At 42.0% G+C, this 20,979-nt stretch overlaps 1 protein-coding gene across 1 annotated transcript in view; it reads right to left on the reverse strand.

The window, feature by feature from the left end:
• PCCA (propionyl-CoA carboxylase subunit alpha) overlaps positions 1–20,979 on the reverse strand; it is a 578,198-nt gene that overhangs the window by 254,220 nt on the left and 302,999 nt on the right. Inside the window, exon 18 of the mRNA XM_088458152.1 lies at positions 19,327–19,429. Within this exon, the coding sequence (XP_088314278.1) occupies positions 19,327–19,429 (103 nt within the window). The remainder of the gene's footprint in view (positions 1–19,326; positions 19,430–20,979) is intronic.

Consider the following 20,979-nt stretch of genomic DNA (forward strand, 5'->3'; position numbering starts at 1 on the left):
GTGATATCCTTAAATATCACAACGTTGGAAAAGAATTAGCGTGACACTAAAGTTAATTTCTGGTAAGTTGGGAGTTGTGACGCTGAGACTCCTCACCAGTAGATATCTGGTACAAATTGTAGTACACATTCCTAATTAAAGAAATTTTGTTGAAATTACAGCCTAACATATAAAACTCTATAAAGGGACATTTCTAGAGAAGAGGGGGCATGTGTGCAGTCTCCGACACGGGCCCCCTCCTCTTTGTCCAGCGGCCGGCAGCACACTGAGCTGTGCGCGGCCAGCGCCAGAGTTATAACTCTGGGCACTAGAGTGCGCCCAGAGTCTATAGAATATGCGCAGGTCACCGGGAAAATGGCTGCGGCGGCCATTTTCCAATCATTCTTACAGCGCCGGACCCCCGTGCTGACGTGGGACTCCGGAGAGGTAAATAATACTATGGGGGCAGGGTGTGCAGTGTGGGGCCCCCCTGCACCCATTATAGATACGTCCCTGACTCTATATGGGGTTGTGAAGATGACTAGAGGCAGCACAGTGGTTAGCATAGACTTCCATAGAGGCTGTCTACTGCTGTGGTCATAGGTTTGATTCCAATCAGAGTTATCAGTTTGTATATGGTAGGGTCAGGTTAGCGCCAACAGACTGGGAGCTAATTTACTATGTCAGTAACTTACAGCACCTGGGAAGAAAGCGTTGCCCTTAAGCAAGTGGCGAGACTTCCTTTATTATTCACCAGTCCTATACTGCACCAGGTGGGTCAGGTCATAACTCCCAGCCGAGAAGTAATGGTTCTATAACATACTGACCATCTTCATGACATACAGTACATCACATGCAGAATCACAGAACAATTTCAAGTTTAATATTACAGCGACCCGTCAGTCAGCTTTTGCCCAACACAGGTCACATAATGAAGCTTTGAGGGAAATACACATTGGCACTAGGACTCCCTGGCAATACTTTCATGCTACTGAATGAAAGCATTAACAATGCCTTCTGAAGCATCAACATTGCTTAATAGACTTCTGGGAATACTTGCCATTCATAAGTGTGGCAGCCAGAGTAAAATTTGGAAAATTTGGTAGGTAAACTTGGAAGCAACTGCTGCAACAACACAATTTCTGGGACCGCTGCTTAAATTGAGGCCCTGGCTGAAAAGGATGGAAACACAGCAGAACTTAACATGTCAGCTATGGCAAAATGCTAAAACGCTCTACTGAATACTGTAATTCATACTTGCCTACTTTTGAAAATGCATTTCAGGGAGATTGTGATAGCAACACCTATGAGCGCAGCGGTAAAGTGAACATGTACTGTTACATCTGAGAGGTGTCATAAACCTGATTTACATCCAAATGTAAACGAGACCCAAAGCAGTTAGTAAGATCTACTTTTTGATGAAAACACACTGATACTTTTTAGAAAATGCATATAGCCATAGGGATCATTGTGCCTTATAACCACTGCAGGGAAATTATACTAATGATCCGATTTGAATGTATATATATCTCGTTTTAAAATATATATTTTATTTATATATATATATATATATATATAAATAAAACAGCTTCATAATGGGGGTAAGATGCAATCAGGGAGATTACTAGACTCTTCAGGGAGTCAGGGAGATTGCTACTATTTCAGGGAGTCTCCCTGACAATCAGAGAGAGTTGGCAAGTATGCTGTAACTACAGATTCGGGGGTCTGTTTATCAAGCAATGAAAAGCGTGGAGAAGTGGACCAGTGGAGAAGTTGCCCATAGCAACCAATCAGCTCCTACCGATTAATTAATAGACTGTACTTGATAAATGTTATTTGAAAGCGGATTGGTTGCTATGGGCAATTTCTCCACTGGTCCACTTCTCCACACTTTTCACTGCTTGATAAATAGACCCCTCAGACTCACAGGTATACAAGTGTCACATATCAAATTAATCAGTGCAGTCTCCTGAAGCAGTTTGTCACATCAGTTTGCAACTAATGCACATTTTCACGTGAAAAGATGTGAAAAAACTGCTTGGCGCAAGCTGGGACTGCAGCAATAGTGTATGAGGACACATCTGTATAAGTTTATACAGATTTGTGTGATTTTGGAACTTACATTCGTCTGCAGCTGGAGAAGAGGGACAAGGAAGGGGCGTTCTAACATTAACAGAGTATAGAAAGGGCATGTTCAAGCAATTGTGAACACATGCAGACCAGCATAGAGATGCAGGTACATCTGTGTAAGCCATATTATTCACAGGTTGTTGAGAGCAGCTACAAATACAGATGATGACAGTCACCAGCACTGTTCTGACTGATTGCCAGTGGGCTGCTGACACTGGTAAGTCCTTTCTTTGTAGTTTGTAGCATAGATAACGTACTGTGTGCGCGCCCAGGTGTTTTAGGGAAACAAAGGGAAAAACATTTCTTAGAGTTGTATCTGATGCATTAGAGAAGGAAATTTATTTAAACATCATAGCAAATATTTATTTTGACAGTAAAATTACTGATTAAAACATGGGTGTAAGTGTACTGTATCTATACTAATATAATAAGAATGTTGTGTCTGTTTGTTCCAAGTTGGCACTTAAAACTGCAGCATTGTGTAGTGGAATCTCCTATAAATAACCTGCACTTTGTTTCATCTCGATCCGTCAAGTTAGAGCTGAACAATAATAAAGACAAAATTTATTGACATCATCAATGCAAGAGATAGGTGCGGCACCATGCACGTGGCCGGTAAGGGGTGGGGAGAGAAGTGCTTTGGGCCTGCGTTCACCTGAATAGTAAAGGCTACATACTGTAGCAGTATGGGCACAGGGCACACCGTGACATTGGTGTGAGTGGAGGCACTGCTGCTACTAGTCTGTATAGCGCTGCTAGTCACGTTGGCAACTCCCACGACAGGGCTCCTAAGCAAAGTAACACAACTAGAACACCTCAAATTAAAAAATAAAAATGTTAGCAGACGTTAACTCATTGTGGGCGAAGCCAAGGGCAACAGGTAGTATCTAATGTAAATATGGCACAAATGCTACTGGTACAGACCTGAACACATCTTGCGATGGTTACAACCTTGTATATGCACGCCAATTGTTTTTACTGAACACACTATATGCCTGTGATCAGCTGAAGACATGTTGTAACCTTTGGAACCTGAAGTGATCGTCATACAAAATGTATATACTGCATGTTAGACAAGCATAGACAAAGGAGTTTGAAAATGATTAGAATGTTGGACTGCTTAAAACAAAATTATGTAGTAACAAAAACCTGAAGTGTTTATGAAAACATTATTTGGCAAGTCCCTGCCAAACTCACCAATCCTATAGTTTTATTGAAAGGATCGGTTATACAGATCGGGATGATATGCTGCATACTGCCAGAAGGATATATTGACAATGAAAAATAAAAAAAAAAAACGAACGGAACCGAGTAGAACCGAGCCTGCACATCCCTAAAGTAAACTAAGAACACCCTGATGTTTGTCTATGCTGCATGTCTGTACTAATAGGAGACTCTCCTGACAGCGGCAGCCTGCACCAATTTTCTGTAGTATCGTTGAGTATGAACTATAGTCCTTGGTTGTAAAACTCAGGATTAGATGGTGTATCTGATAACCATGAAATAAGCACACTACCTCTTCATATTATGCTATTATACAAGAGCATAGTTGCATATAGTTTATTGCATGATTAATTGGACATACATTTTGTAATCATTCAGGAATAAAAGTCTACCTAGTTCTTGGTGGCCAACAGATAGCTTAGGTCTGGCTAGTTCAGTATGGTTTAGGATTTTTATTTAACATACAAAAATGTGCTTTCTGATTTCTTTTCCTTCATTTCATTTCTCTCTTTTCCATCATGTACATGCACAATGCCATCACTATGTACTATAGGTAAATATAAACTATGGGTTTTTGATCATGTTACATTTTTATTTAAATAACATAAAACTAATAACGTGGGACTTTTGTTGGGTCAAATGTGTGAATATTGATCATACATGGCTGGTGATAAAGCAACAGTGAGGAACCAGCAGGGATCCCAAGTAAATATTGTGTCTTAGAAAGTTATAGGTCTAAATGGTAAAATCAAAAAATCATTAGTGCTTCAATTTTTTAAACAATATTTGTCAGACCCTTCATTAAATCCATAAAGGGCCCTGCACCTCACTTACTGAAAGAGAATCGCTATACTGGTTAAAAAGACATTTAGAGCTTAAGTGCACCATAGATGAATATTGTAAATACAGTCAGGTGCATAAATATTGGGACATTGACAGAATTTTCATATTTTGGCCTCTATTCACCACCACAATGGCTTTGAAATTAAACAAACAAGATGTGCTTTAACTGCAGACTATCAGATTTAATTTGAGGGTAAGTACATCCAAATCAGGTGAACGGTGTAGGAATTACAACGGTTTCTATATGTGCCTCCCACTTTTTAAGGGGCCAAAAGTAATGGGACAAACTAAACAATCCTAAATCTAACTTTCACTTTTTAATACTTTGTTGCAAATCCTTTGCAGGCAATTACAGCCTGAAGTCTGGAACGGATAGACATCACCAGACGCTGGGTTTCATCCCTGGTGATGCTCTGCCAGGCCTCTACTGCAAATGTCTTCAGTTCCTGCTTGTTCTTGGGGCATTTTACCTTCAGTTTTGTCTTCATCAAGTGAAATGCATGCTCAATTCCCAATATTTATGTCCCAATATTTATGCAACTGATTGTATATGACTGTTATGCATTGCTGCAGTTTATTATATGTTTCTCAACCATGTGATCTGAAGATTCTGGATAAATGTGTTGAATTTACTGCTGAGTTTCCCCACCCTTCATCAATAAGGCTTAGAGATTTCTATACAGTTGCATGGAGAGACAACACATGCAAAGCATTATGGTCAAGGCATGACTTTATTCCTTTATGCAGCATCTAGAAATAGTAGATCCTTTAGAACAAACTTTATGTTATGGACATTTTTATGCAGTTACTAGAATGTATCTGGGATATGCCTCTGATGACTTGTTGCTCAGCTTTATTACCTCAGATATCTGACCATTTAACACTCACGATAAAATTTGATTCTAATTCTAACACATCTACTGGAAGTTGGAGGATCAACCCTTTTTGGATATGTTTTCCGACAGTACACCGAATGTAACTTTCAAATACAACAAATTCTTTTACCAGTAATGCAGCCCATCCACATGACCTGGGATGCTGCCAAAGCGATCATACCAAAGATCTGCAGTTGCTAGGGATTTATTAGTTGGATATTTTAATTGTTTTGCTCAGTAATACGAAATAATTAATGGGTGCAACGCAGAGACCTATGCAATGCCTAAAAGATGAATGATCTATATCATGTCTGTTCTGCCTGTTCTAGATCCAGAATGATAGAAATTTGGACATGTTTGCCCTGAATGTGTAATGAACTATTTCCTCTATTCTTGGCAATCAAGACATTGTGGCAGACTAATGCCAAAGTTAGGGCTTTCTATGATACATTATATACCGCCAGAGCCGTAACTAGACTTTGTGATGCCCTGGACCAGAAAGAGCATTGGCACCCCCCATCCCCCCCATTTCCCAAATAGGGACATAAGAAGCGTGCAGCAGGATTTGTCCATCAGAACAGCCGTGCTTAAGCCTGAAGCTGACAGTGTAGATCACCGACTGAAGGTATAGAAAGAGTACTACTTGTATTTTCTATGCAGCAAACATCAGCGGCAAGTTTTGAGAATGACACAAGTATTGGTTTTCACAAAGTTTGCTGGTTCAGTGTTTTTAGACATGTTTATCAGAAGTTACTATGGTAAACTGAAGTAAAATTACAAGCATTTCATAAGTGTCAAAGGCTTTTATTGACAATTACGTTAAGTTTATGCAAAGTCAATATTTGCAGTGTTGACCCTTCTTTTTCAGGGAAGCGGTCGGGAAGCCGATGGACGGAATTCCGACCGTCGGCTTCCCGACTGTCTAATCCCGGCAAGGGTTAAATGACATACTGAATCCATTTTTCAAGACCTCTACAATTCGCCCTGGCATGCTGTCAATCAACTTCTGGGCCACATACTGACTGATGGCCACCCATTCTTGCTTAATCAATGCTTGGAGTTTGTCAGAATTTGCGGGTTTTTGTTTGTCCACCCACCTCTTAAGAACTGACCACAAGTTCTCAATGGGATTAAGGTCTGGGGCGTTTCCTGGCCATGGACCCAAAATTTCAATGTTTTGTTCCCCGAGCCACTTGGTTATCACTATTGCCTTATGGCAAGGTGCGCCATCATGCTGGAAAAGGCATTGTTCATCACCAAACTGTTCTTGGATGGTTGGGAGAAGTTGCTCTTGGAGGATGTTTTGGTACCATTCTTAGTTGTCACTTTTGCCTTATGGCAAGGTGCTCCATGGCTGTATAACTATGTATACTGCACTGGCTTCTGAATTCACCAGCACAGGTACCGGAGGTTAGCTGGTACCACCAGGGTCGGGAATCAATGGCAGTGTTCAGGGATGCCATCAGAAATTGTGGGGCAGATCGCTCTGTGTGTAAAGTGTCTAACTGTCATGTGAGAGGTGATAGATGCTTGGGGATGTGATAAGATGGAGGGGAAGTTAGCCAGGGAGGAGATGGGGGCAGCCAGGGGATGCCAAGGATAAAAGAAAAGGAAGCTATGAGTAAGAATGATTATAAACTGAAAATTGACAGGCCCAAGAGGTGCCCTTTGCCTTGCAGTACCCTGCGCCATGGCACATGTCGCACCATCCTAGTTACGGCCTTGTATACCGCCACTGCAAATTATTTTGAAACCTATCTAGAACAATTTAGGGATACAGCTCTCAGTCTTAATTATGTGCATGAACTAACTGTAAATAAGATGTCCCAGTTGAGAATGAGCAAACCTTTAAATAGTCTCAACCTGGCAAAGCACCTAGGTGTCAATCCAATTAGCTGCAAATCCATCGCGGTTGTGAGGTAGCGCGGCAAAAGCCTCACTTTACGGCAGCCTGAATTCACTCACAACTGAGCAAATTTGAGATGAGAGTGGGCCGCAAGGAGTGACAGATGTGATTCCGTTGTCAGCATTTTAACACCGTGGCAATGGCAACTCGCACCATTCTCGGCTAACTGGACTGACCCTCTAGAACAGACTGTGTACCTGGTCTAGAGGGTCCTCCTCCTTCATCACCCGAACATGCTGGTCAATCTGCCGATAACGACAGATTGGGGATTAGGGATAATAAAATATCCTGTCAGTTTAGCTTTACACTCCTTTAAATATAGAGACCCCCTCCCCCCCCTCTATAAAGGAAGCACTTCTAGCAGTTTCCCCAAGCCAAATGAAGATCACACAGACTACCACATACCACCCCAAATCGTTAATAAATACTGATACCAAGATATCAATTTGGCAATACTCTTCAGGTGCATGAAAGGGAGAGGTCATGCTAAACAAAAAGAACAGAAAGGGGGGTGTCCCCCAGCACACTAATATCGCCTAGTGGATGTACACCTTTAATGAGCGATTGCACGATTACAACATCGTAATCGTGCAATCGCTCATTAATCATGCACAAATCCTGGACTACAATGTCGCAAACTACCAGTGATGCATGCTCCCACTGGTCGTTTCCAACATCAATCATCGCCCGAACATGCCGGTCAATCTGCCGATAACGACAGATTGGCCATGTTTGGGTTGAGGGAGGGTGCCTACACTGAATGACTAATCGTTCAGTGTAGGCACTGCAGGGGAATGACGGTACGATTATGTTGTAATCATACTGTCTTTCCCTAGTCGCCTAGTGGATGTGCGGTTTAAGTTGTACCTGCACAAAACTATATGGTGATAGAAATTCAGAGATGTGTGTTGCATGCATTTGCAAATATATGGTAAGCCACCAGGCCAACTTCACGGCTTCTCTGATACAGGTGGTCCCTAACTGCATAATAACAGTACCCACTCTGGGCCATGTAATTGTCTATTGTAAGGCCTCATAGTAAAGGCACATACAGAAATATATCCAAATTGAGAGCCAGCTTACCTGGGAGTCACCCCTGGGACCTCCAATTAGCACTATAGGAATAAGCATGCCCTCCAAATGCTGGTTCCAACTATTACTCTCAAAACAGCAAACAATGCATGCAACAAATATCTCTGAATTTGGAGGGCATGCCGATTCCTTTAGTGCTAATTGGAGGACACATGTATGCTTACACCAATCAGGTTCTTTTAAATCCACAAAATCCATAGAATTTTGGTCACCATTAGTGCTTCTCCACCTCTATATCACCAGAGTGATGTTACAATGTTGTAATCGTACAGTCGTTCCACTCTCATGTAGTGGATATGCACCTTTAGACAGACTCCCAGATGTGCAGAAGCGCTCCTGGTCACCACTATACATGGACGTCCAGATGAATTAACACAGAATTAACACTTACAGATGAATATTGTCTCTATGGGATATTGAAAAGATAATCTGAGTGCTTTCCAATATGATACCAATAGTTTTTTTTTTATCTATAATCTATTTACATATGGACCACCTGTGGAGAGACAAACGAAACAAACAACAACAAAGGACTTCTTTTTATCGTATTTTGTGAAACTACTAAGCGCCGACGGTCTGGTATTTGTCGATGATTGTTATTTATATACTGATAATGCTTCCAATCTCTCTTTGTATGTCCACATTACGAATATCTTTGTTCTCTTTCAATGTTCTGCAGTGTCTTATAAATAAAAATAAAATATATATATGTGTGTGTGTGTGTGTGTGTGCGCGCAAGTATATATAAATATAATGGAAATTTCAATTGGCATATTGTTATTATTGTATCACATATTTACTCCTTATACACCGAAGTGCTAAAATTCATTGGATAGATGCCTAGTATCATGTAGAACCCCCTCTAGCTCGGTGAAGTGCAGCAACTCGACGTGGCATTGATTTCACAAGTGGATGGAAGACCTCTGGAGAGATGTTGACCCATGGCGTTGGATGGTATGCAGTCGGGAAGCCGGCGGACCTAATCCCGACAGCTGGCTTCCCGACTGCTTTATCCCGGTGAGGGTTAAAAGACAGGCGTCTAAATCTAGACGCCTGTCAGTTTACCGATGCCGGGAGACCGGCACCCGGCATCCCGATCGAAGGGATGCTGGGTACGGACAGCCGCGGGGGTGGGGGAGGGTTAGGTTTAGGGCTCCCGAAGGGGGGACTTAGGGTTAGGCACCCACCCGGGAGGTTAGGGTTAGGCTAGGGGGAGGGAGGGTTAGGGATAGGCACCCCCGGGGGGGACTTAAGATTAGGCACCCCCGGGGAGGACTTAGGGTTAGGCACCCCCCCGAGGGACTTATGTTTAGGCAGCGGGGAAGGGGGGGCTAGGTTTAGGCACTTAGAGGGGGGATTAGGGTTAGGCACTGGGGGGAAGGTTAGGGTTAGGCACTCCTAAGGAGGGTTAGGGAAGGGAATTAGGTTAGTCTATACTTACCTTCGGGACGAACGGGATTTTCACCCATGTCGGGCAGCCGCTGTCGGTATTAAAACCGCCGGACGTAAATCATACAGATTCCCGTTGGATAGCTTCCCACAGCTCTATTTGTAGGTGCAGTATCTTGGGCGCGAGTGGACCTCTCCACCACGTTCCATAAATGCTCGATTGCGTTCATGTTGGGCAAACGTGGAGGCCACACCATTCGTCGGAACTCTCCAGAATGCTCCTCGAACCAATTCTGGACAACTTGGGGCCGATGACACAGTATTATCCCACTGGAATATTCCATCATTGTTGGGGTTCATGAAGTCCATAAAGGGTTGCAAGTGGTCATCAAGCAATTCAACGTAGCCGTTACCGGTCAATGATGTCTTCAGGCGGACCAGTGGACCCAATGCCTTGTGAATGCACCCCACACCATTATGGAGCCACTACCAGCCTGCATGGTGCCTTGATGACAACTGGAGTCCATGGCCTCATAGGGTCTGCGCCACACCCGAACCTTTCCATCAGCTCGAAAACAACTGGAACCGTGACTCATCGAACCACGCCACGCCACGTTGCCAGTCCTCTAGGGTCCAATTAGCGATATCACGAGCCCAGGTGAGGCGCAGTGTCTGGTGTCTAGTGTTAACAGGAGCACTCGGGTGGGTCTTCTGCTTCCATATACCATGGAAGTTAAAGAATGCTGCACTAACCTGCGGGATGTGTGTCTGGTACCTCCTGTATTGAATGTGGATGTGATTTGATTTGATACAGTATCGCTTGTCTGTTACCCTGGTCAATTCATTAAGCACCTGTAGCCAGCCACTGCGCTGCCCACGATGTGTGGTAATACCTTCCATGAGGTATGGTACACACAGGACACTGTAGATTGAGGAATGTTGAATATCCGCACAACTTTGGAAATAGAATATCCCACAAGTCAAGCGCCCAATATAATACCCCCTTGGAACTCTGATAATTCACATGACCTTGCCATGAGCAGCCTAGCCAGTGTTCAAACTGACTCATGAGATGGCAGGTTACAACTGATGCAGATCTGGGCATTTCCAAGACGTCACGGTACGGTGACGCCACCCACCATTACCTTAGCATACTGCTATCCCATGACTTTTGGCACTTCATTGTACTATGAAACAAATCATGTATCAATGACACATACATGTACTAATACCCGCATTTGTACTCACATTGTATATAGTTTAATTACTTCTACAAAGAGCATGTGAATAGATCAATGTACTGTCCTGTTCTCTCCTCCCTTACTTTCCCTTCTCTTCAAATGTATGTAAAACAGCGTTGAATCCAATAATAACATTAAAAAAAGAAACATTAACCACCAGAGTTTGCTTAACTTCAGCAAGGAGTGAAAGTAATAATTTCTGCTAGGTAGTGAGCGTTATCCATGGTCTTTATACAGACAACACCCATACATCCAGACCAAAACCAGATAAGTACAAGACCATAACAAGTTATATGGCCTTGTAAACTATACTTTGCGTAATCCTGAAAACAAGGTATTAAAACTATAATCATATACAAAGCCTGTGCCACATTCAGATATCACATATTATGACAAAACTATTTGGAGCACGAGTGTTACTTTTCGAGTAATGCAGGTCCATTTTTGCCAAGTCTAATAAAAGATGAAAGAACAAATCCCATGAAGAAATAAGGGAAATACAGATTATGGCCAACGTAAGCATAGCATAGGAAGTTCTGTGGGTAATTGGATTCAGAAAGGCAAACATTACATTAGTAGGCCCATGAGATAGTATGATGTAGCCACACCTGTATAGTCATTTGGTTACACCCACTTGGCTTAAAATGAAAATAGACTGAAGCAAAACCAGCTAGCTTCAATTCTGTAATACTGGCTGTATTTTCATTTGCTCATCTGTATCAAGCAAGATTGAGAGAATGTTGGTGACTATTTATTTAGGAACGTCTAACTAAAGTTGTTCAATTCTAATGTATCTCATTGTAAAATTTGAATTGCAAAAAACAAAAATGAACAAAAGTGAAGACCAGCTTTCCTATTTCGTGTTAATTTTACTATTTATCACACATATTTATCTTTTTTTTTTACTCCCAATTTTCTACTTGTTATAGCAATAGAGACACACACAAGCAATGGCTGAAGACTACTCACTGATAAAAATAAAATACAAGATGTGGAATTAATAATAGAGGGAGAGCGGTTCAGGCTGTTGAGAGGTGTGCACAAATGACAAGAAAGCCTTTTAAAGACTATTTTAATAATAAACCAGTGTACTTTCAATGTAACAGTAAACTAGTACTTTCATTCAAAATATATTTACATTCTACAAGTGTCCTTAGGATTGGTGTGTGTTACAGCTTTAAAGTGACCCTCTATGATACATGTAACCTATAAACAATTTGATGGACAACAGCAAATGCTGTATGTTCTTGCCTTTGACAAAACATCATACTACCCGACATTTGAGTGCTACCGGGGAGGAGAAACAGGTGGGAGGTGTTGGAGGCGGGGCCGGACAGATTGTGTAATTAAGCCCCCCCCCCTCATGGGAATTTGCAGCAAACGGCACCTATTTAAATAAGGGGCGGGGCCAAGTGACGCGATTCTCATAGAATCCTGTCATTAGGTCACGCCCTCTACTCGCAGACCCGCCAGTCCGCAAGAAAATTCTCCTTATTCTGCCCACTTCACTAAGAGGTGGGTAGATTGTAGGAGAAGTGGGGTGCAAGGGTTACAGGGTGCAGGGACTGGATGTCATGAATCCTGTTTACAGCTACCACACTCCACTGTCATCTGGTTTACCATGAGTAGGAGAAATAAATTTACATGTATGTAAAATAACACAGGGTAGGGGGATCATCCATAGACAGAGGACTCACTATGACCAGACACCAGAAGAGGAGCTTCATACAATATAAAAAGACACAGATCCATTAATTTATAATTTATAAGTTAAACAACATTGATACCAACGCAGGACCCGTATTCCATGTATAAAAAGAGTCTGGTTAATGTATGGACAACTGCTATCAATGTCTAATAATTTACTAGTATGTGTAGCCTGAAGACCGGCAAGTAAAGCCCAAAACGTTGCTTAACTAAGGAACCCACGACTTGTGTCTTATTCTGCCGAGTGCCGCACTTTGCTTGTCTACATTTGTGTTGGTAGCGGGCACCGCGGCATTTCAGGTCTTTCAAGGAGTGTGCTTGAAGAAAGGATATAATATGTCGCTAATCTTATGCCTACCGTCCTGCCCCTTTCTGGCAGCATAGCCAATGGGTGGGGGGAACTGTCAGAGGAAATCTGTCCTCTGATTGACAAACACAGCTGCCACACACACTTTCTCACGCAGGGAGTAGACAATAACCTGGCACTTATATAATACTATAAACTCCCTAACGTCCATTTGGCCCCACTTCCACCCTTCCCCCTCACAACTGGCACAAGAGGTAGGATGAGTGGCCATCACACCAGGTTTGAGCGCCCCCATAACTAGGAGTAGCAATCGATCAATGATGGATAACCACCAATGGTATATGGGTTTGTCATCAATGGCAGAGATCCTATATGTTTTTTTCTTTCTACACGGAGATCAGATCTGCCCCCCTCCCCCACCAATGTGACAGGCGATGCCCCACTGTTACCTCGGATTGGCCCACTGCCCGGTGAGTAATAGAGCAGGGATGAACATTGCTGGGTAAGCCATCAATGGTTTCCCTTTCAAAGGTTTCATACCATCAAGGTTAACCCACCGATGGCCACCCCTACCCGTAACAGCAACAGTGAGGACTGGGAGAACAGGCGGTAGGAGCGGCTGCCACAGCAATTGGTTGGGATGCACGTCACAGCAAGTGGGTGGTCTTCTTTGTAACCTTGCTGTTGTAGGTGCTCATGCGCCAAGTCCTCACAGTTACTGTTAAATGGGCAGCACTCACACCCGTTGTGACAGCAGCCCCTCCCATTAACATGTCATGCCGGGGGGTGTGGGCGATGGAGATAAGAGAAAGGGGGGGGTTGAGGGGGACAGCAATGATAGACAAGGAGATGGGGAACAGAGATGAGAGACAAAGATGGAGAGAAGAAAGGACATAGATGAGAGACCAGGAGACAAGAGGAAGAGGACACATATGACAGACAAGGAGGGATACGGTCAGAGATGGGGGGAGGGGAGATAACAGGGAGACGGGGAGTGAGGGAGACAGAAAGAACAGATAGGGAGAGATGAGTGAGAGGAAGATCGGGGAGGGGAGAAAAAAAAACAAACCTGCAACACTGGGCACAATAACTAGTGACCCAATGAATGATGGGTACAAAATATTATCTCATCTATAGTTATCTATTTTCTTTTAAACACAGGTGTCACATTTGCTTTATTTATTTTATTCATTATTTGCTTTTCCCCAATGCATTGTTGCCGTACAAGTAGAGAATTTAACACATTAGAAATAGAGGTTTACAAAAAACTGTATTCTGAGAGCTTGAATATGTATGCATCTAGTCCAGATTTTTTACTCATATTAATATAATCTAATCATTGTTTTGTACTATAATATCGGTTAGCTACATTGTTATGTTTGGAATGGTGCATGTAGGTAGCATTCATTTACAACATATGAACTCCAGAGGAAACTTTGTTGTGGCCAACACCTCATTTTCATTTTGTAGGGAATCAACATGTTCAATCCTTCACATATTACTACTATTTTTTTGTTTGGGAGGGGGAGTACCGTTCCTCTCTGGCAAACTGATTTAGCTTTTTAATTTAGCAGGTTCAGATTGCTACTCTTTTTTTCCACTCTTTAAGTCTAATGATTTTTCATTTACGCCTGAATTAAATAGATTTTTTGCTCTCTTTGTTTAATCCATTCCTTCTTTTACAAATCTTTAATTTTTGTTCATGTACTGTTAGTGGTATATTTACTAAAGTGAGAGTTTTAAGAAGTGGAGAAGTTGCCCATAGCAACCAATCAGATTCTATCTATTACCTACTAGAAGGCGCTAGAAAAATTAAGAGTAGAATCTGATTGGTTAGCTATGGGGCAACATCTCCACTTCTAAAAACTCTCACTTTAGTAAATATACAACTTAAGGTGCCTACACACATAGCGATGTGCTCACAATCCCACGATGTGTACGATTTCCCCCTGAACTCTCCCCAGGAAGTTGTGGGCACGATTTGGTCTAAAAAAGCTGCCAATTTGACACACAATCTATCGTGAACTATCCAGTGCATCGTGACTTGAGATTGTCAGATCTGCTCTACAGCATGGCAGATCTGAAGATGCGATGTGCGACCTGCGGGGACGTGCATCGTGATCGTGAGTGGGGACTCACAATTTGGGTATATTTTACACGATCTGTCGTTCCAATATGTCGGAAGCGGCCAGATCGGGTAAAATATCACCATGTGTGTAGGCACCTTAAGTCTTCACAATACATCGGAGTCTGTCAGGCCGATTTATTAAACAGTAAAAATCCCTCTGTCTGGTGAAAATTTAGGTTTTCTCCCTATCAATCAAAGGAACACAGTCGCTATATTTTTCCCTGCCAGGAAAAAGATGGATTTCTTCTTTTAGAACATTTTCAACAACTAAAGTGGTTCACCAGGCTTTGAAATGTACAATGCATGCACGAGCCGGCAACATGGGAGGACATATCCCTGGAAACTGGCCAGGTGAAGTCAAGCTTTTTTTGCTCAGCTTCCTCAGCGATATATTAAGAATAAAAGGTTTTTTTTTCCCCATTGCTGTAATTAGCGGCAATAGAAAACCATACTTATCACTTGTGCAGAATCAGAATAGGGAGATAAGCCTTCTTACAGATAAACAAATTTCTCTCTTATAGCTTAAATCAATGTACACTAAATTTTGAACCCTGTTCTTCAGGTTCTCCTTAAATTGGACATTTCCAATAAGATCGGTAGATGCAACAGAGCATCATTTCTTGCCCAGTACTTTCCAGCATCAAGTTATCTTCCTGCTGAGTTGCTGAGCAGTGCAGTTACACCAATCAAATTCAGGTGATTAAAATCTCCTACTTTTACAATATTGCCCATTCGTGTAGCCTCTTCTGTGATAGGAATAGAGGGGGTCATTCAGACCCGCTCGCGAGCGCAGGACGCTCGCAAGCAGGTCGATGTTCCCCCACTGCGCATGCGCACGATGGAGGGAGCTCCGTTGTGCGCATGCACGAGACCCGGCGAGCGACGAGCTCTCCGTCGCTCCGGGTCTCGCACCAAAGGGGGCGTGCTGTCGATGTTGATTGACAGCACACCCCCTTTGGTGGGCGTGCCGGGGGCGTGCCTGTCAGACGGAGGCGTTCCCATGGGAACGCCTACCGTCTGAAGCCGGCCCCACTGACATCACTAGTGATGTCAGTGGGAGTGATTTTGGCTCTGATAGAGCCAAAATCACTCCAGGGCTTGCGGCAGCGAGACCCTACAACAGGGTCTCCGTCGCAAGCCCGATGGTCGCTCGCATATGCTGTGGGTGGTCACCCACAGATATGCGAGCGGCCAGGAGGCCGCTCCATTTTCATGGAGGAGGGCACTGATTCAGAGCGAGCGCTCTGGTCAGAGCGTTCGGCTCTGAATCAGGCCCAGAGTCTCCTACTAGTCCTTTCTACAAAAGGGTGTGCAACATATTCCACACTACTATTATTAACCTGTATTCCCACAAACCAGGTGAAGATCAGGTCCCATCAAGATTATCATCCATAGTCACTACCAGATCACGTTTAACAGACACACACAAAACCACTCTACTTATACTAAGAATGGACTGTGGACCTTGTAAAAAAGCTCTGTTGATATACTTCTAATTACAGATGAGCTAAAATAAGCATTGTTTAGAAATGAGTACTGTACCTAAGTTCATTGGAAGGTGTAAAATCTTAACACACTTCCCCTGTATTCAGGTATGCTTCCACCGAAAAAAAGAGACACATGTTACTGAACAGTTATTTTGCATAGGATGAGAAAGGAAAGCCTCTCTTTTACACAAGTTATTCACCAGAACAAAGAGAAGGGGTAAGAAAGTCTGGTTGGAGTAACTGAATTTCTTTGCAATGCAATTAGTTCAGCAAGTCAAAAAATAAGCAAGTTACTATTTCTATTTACTCATGATAAAAATGTGTTTTTATTTTTAATGCTATTATTTCAGACAAAGAAGGCTTCCAGATGGTAGTATTTTGAAATTGTAATTGTGTTTAATTTATTTGACTTTTAAAAGAGAAACAAAAATATAGGCTCACCACAGCCGGCAAGTGGTGGCTCTCCAGCTGCAGAGACCCTGCTTGAGAATGTTGTAGCAGCAGTGGGGCTGGGACAGTGTTAGCTGTATGTAAGGTGGCTTGGATCAGCGTGTGTGATTAGTGAGGTTGGGTCAGTGGTTTGGAGGAGCAAATAGGTCAATTTAATTAACATACAAGACAAATCGAGAAAAATAAGTTAGAGATGAACAGAAGCAGAGAAGAGTGTGTTAACAGGGGTCCCCAGACAGAACCCAAATGATTGATAGTGTGGAAAAACAAACTTTATCCAGAAAATCTTCTGACCCAAGCATTTTGGATAATAGAGCCATACTAGCAGCCGTATTCATTTAGCAACAAAAACAAACAGCAAACAGGCGTAAAAAAACTGGAGAAACGTTTTCTCCATCCCAGACTGGGAGAAAAAAATGCAAAATCCCTATTTTTGCCTAAAAATGTGGGGATTTATTTCAGAACCCTTTGGACACCCCCTAATGATAACTTACCCCAACATTATACGTAAGTTGCGTAAAAAAAATAGTTGAAAGTGGTTTTAACGTATTGGGTCTGATTTTTCGGGGGGCGGTATGGATGCATCAAGTGTTTTAAACATTGCATGCGGTCGCAGCTGTTTTTTTCTTTTACGGTTTTTAAAATTGCATTTTTACGACACGAAAATATACTTGCACCCATTTTAACATACCCCCAGTTTACGTGGAACAGTAATTTCCTGGAAAAAAAATTAGCTTTCTATCATTTAAAAAAAAAAAATTTCACCCTAATTTTGCGCAGTTTTTTTTCGACAAAGTACCCAACTTCCGATACATTTTTAGGGTAATTTATCATTAGGGAGGATGTCCAAACGGTTCTGAAAGAAATCCCCACATTTTTAGCCAAAAATAGGGAATTTGCTTTTTTTTTTCTCCTGGCCTGGGATGGAAAAAACTTTTCCCCAGTTTTTTCTCCATTTTCGCCTGGTTGCCGATTTTTTTTTGCCAAAGATATTGCTGTTTTTTTGTGAAAAATGCCCATTTTAGCCGCCAATTGAATACAGGGGGGGGGGATTCAATTAGCTGCAAAAGTATCCTGCTAACACAGGTTAAAGCAGGTAAGTTTAACTGGGCACAATTATTTTGCTATACAATTAGCTGTGCAAATTAGCACGCGTTAACTTTTCATAGGATTTAACTCAGCTTTTTCTTCGCAACCCCTGAGCAGGTAAAAAGTTGGGGAAAATCCCTATTTTAAGGTAAAACATTTGGGACTTGGTTCAGAACCCCTGGCACAACTCCCCAAATGATTAATTAGGCATTTGGTAGTTTTTAGTTAGCTTAATAATGAGAAGTAATTTTTGGGGTGACATTTTAAAGATGTAGGACAGGCATACGGGGGTGCTGTATTGATGGGACAGGTATTTTTAAGCTTGCAGGTGGGAGTTACAGGTGTTTTACAACAATATTTAAAAAGTGGCTTATAATGACACAAAAAATAACTTTGACATTTTTATGTACCCCAATTAATGTAGGGGAGTTTATTTGCTGAAAAACACTAGCTTTCTGTCATTTTTTTTACGGTTATTAAAAAAATGCAGAAATCAGCTCTTTGACAACTTTTAAGAGCCCCAAATACTTTGCTTTTGGCCTCCAAAATACTTATATGCTGTTATCCAATATCTATTTACACTTATTTGGGGGTAACGGCTGATTTACCCATTTTTTCCCTGCACGTAACGTGGGTATTACCAGCCAGAATGATCACACGAATGCAAGGATTACCCATTCAAATTGAATTGTACATTAAGTAGGAGAGTGCATGCATGCGGTAATCAAATAAACAGCGTGATTAGAACGCTAAATCAAGCTGCAGTAAATAAAGATTTTACCCTGGCTAATTGAATCTGCCCCTTACTATTACTAAACCAAGGATATGTTTAGAAGAATTCACAATGTGAGAATTTTTTTTATCTTGCAATTACTTGAGGTGGAAACTATATTAGATTATATTTTATATCACTTTAGAGATATAAATAAAAAACAAAACAAAAAAAAAAACAGAACATATCTACACTGGGGCCCGTATTCAATTTGAGGCAAAAAAGTCTGTACTTTTCGCCTGCTGCACTTTTCTCCTCCTTCGCCTGTTTTCCAGGCAGAAAAGTATCGCACGCGTGCCTGCTATTCCCTGTATTCAATTTCAAAGTAGGCGAAAAACGGGAACCGGTGAAACTTGGATCGGCGAAAAAAACTGGAAATTTCGGGAAATCATCCTAGGACCCTCCTAAAGATGTCCAGACATGGGGGATCACTATAGGTACCCCCGTTTTTGCCTGCAGAAGGAAGTTGGGTTTTTAAATATCAGAGACATTCAGGTAGTGAGAGGAAGAGGCCTTCTTCCTTTATATCTGGGTGGTGACTGGAGAAGTGCGGCTGCATCCCCAGCCCAGTACAGCTCTGGCGAGTGCCCTGTCAGCCTGCACCGTGAGCTGCACCTGGTGCTAGCATACGTATACAGAGTCTGAAAAAACAATGAGCCACCACATTTCAGTAAGTATCAAATATTCATGAATATGCTAAAACAAACCTTGGGTTATTCAGAAAGTGCCGTGATCTGATCTGTGAAGCTACATATATTGAAGCTGTCGTGGCAAGAAGTTCAATTTTCTCTTCTGATGTCAAACTGTGTCCTGTTATAAAAAAAAAAATGAAGAATAAGAAATAATTCTCATGAAAACATCCACATTGGTGAAGACACAAAAGCCTGCAAGCGTTCTTCAAACAAATTAAATTGGAACTGCTGCGTTACCAAAAAGTAAGGTTTTGTTCACAGGCACAGAAAAGGAGAACAGACTTACTGTACACTATAGACAACTAGAGACCTGCCCCGGCTTCGCACAGGAGCAATTTTGCATTCACGGCAAAAGTCTTTTGTACCGAGGTCTGATAAGAATGCCTTGTAGACAACATTAGCGGTTTTTCTGCCTGAGGTCAACACGAAAAGATTTCATTTTAACGTGACACACAAAAACGTCATGTAAAGTTGTCCAAGAGAAAAACAGTCTCCACATAAGTCAACTCCTGCCACGTTAAGTGCCTGTCCCTGTGCTTTATTTATTGTTATGCCAAAGCAGACACTTACTGGGAATTCGACCTTGTTTGAAGTTAAAGAATCGTTTTTCACATAAATGAAATAGGAAGGGTAAAAAAAGGAAAAACTAACATTTTGTATCAGTAAACAAGGCTTACATCAATTTATCTGGGGAAACCGGATAATACAGATGTGTCCTCATACATCTAGCCTCCTTGCGCGTTAAACAGCCCTTCTAGTCGCGCTATGCCGTTGCATGACTAGGTAGCGCCGAGCGTCTTTTCGTGCGACTTTCTACCTTAAATGCTTCTTATTTGCAGAATGATGTGAATAGGATGCACAAATAGCTTCTGCTGATTAAAATGATATGTGGCATGCCAATATTCTGTGTGCAACTGCGGGTGTATATGCATGCAAAACTATGTTACAGTGTCGCAGCTGCTGACATGCGAAAGGCTACGTTACAGTGTCACAGCCGCTGGACATGCGAAATGCTACGTTAAAGTGTCGCAGCTGCTGTTACGAAAGGTTATGTTACATTGTCACAGCATCTGACATGCGAAATGCTACGTTAAAGAGTCATAGCCGCTGACATGCGAAAGGCTATGTTATAGTGTCGCAGCTCCTGACACTGTAATGTAGCATTTCGCATGCAGATACACTCGCTGTTGAACACAGAATATAGGCATGCTGCACTCAGCAGAAGCTGTTTGTGCATCCTATTCGCATAACTGTGTGAATAAGAAGCATTTGAAGGTAAAAAGTTGCACAAAAAGACGCTCAGCACTACCGAGTCACATGGCTCTCACGCATAATGTGTAGTACGACTTGCAGTACACGGATAACAAATGTACGTGGACATGTGTACATATCAGTCTCTACATGGTGTAAAATAAAAACCATCGTTGTGATATATCTTCAACGGTTTAGGCAGCGTAATCTAAGAAAGCGCTCAGAGTCGTTTTGTTTTGAACTTGCTTCACTAAAATCGTCACTGCTCGGCTCCCTTTTGTAATACATTAATGTTTCATACACCAACCTTCTTCGACAAATGCTCTATAGGATAGTGTAAACTTCATCAATATCTGTCCAGTGGTTCCCGAGATTAGCCCAAACAAACAGACAGACGCCTACCAGGGACTTTATTTT

The sequence above is a fragment of the Taudactylus pleione genome, unplaced genomic scaffold (assembly GCF_031769625.1).
Source record: "Taudactylus pleione unplaced genomic scaffold, aTauple2 ptg000041l, whole genome shotgun sequence".
Lineage (NCBI taxonomy): Eukaryota > Metazoa > Chordata > Amphibia > Anura > Myobatrachidae > Taudactylus > Taudactylus pleione.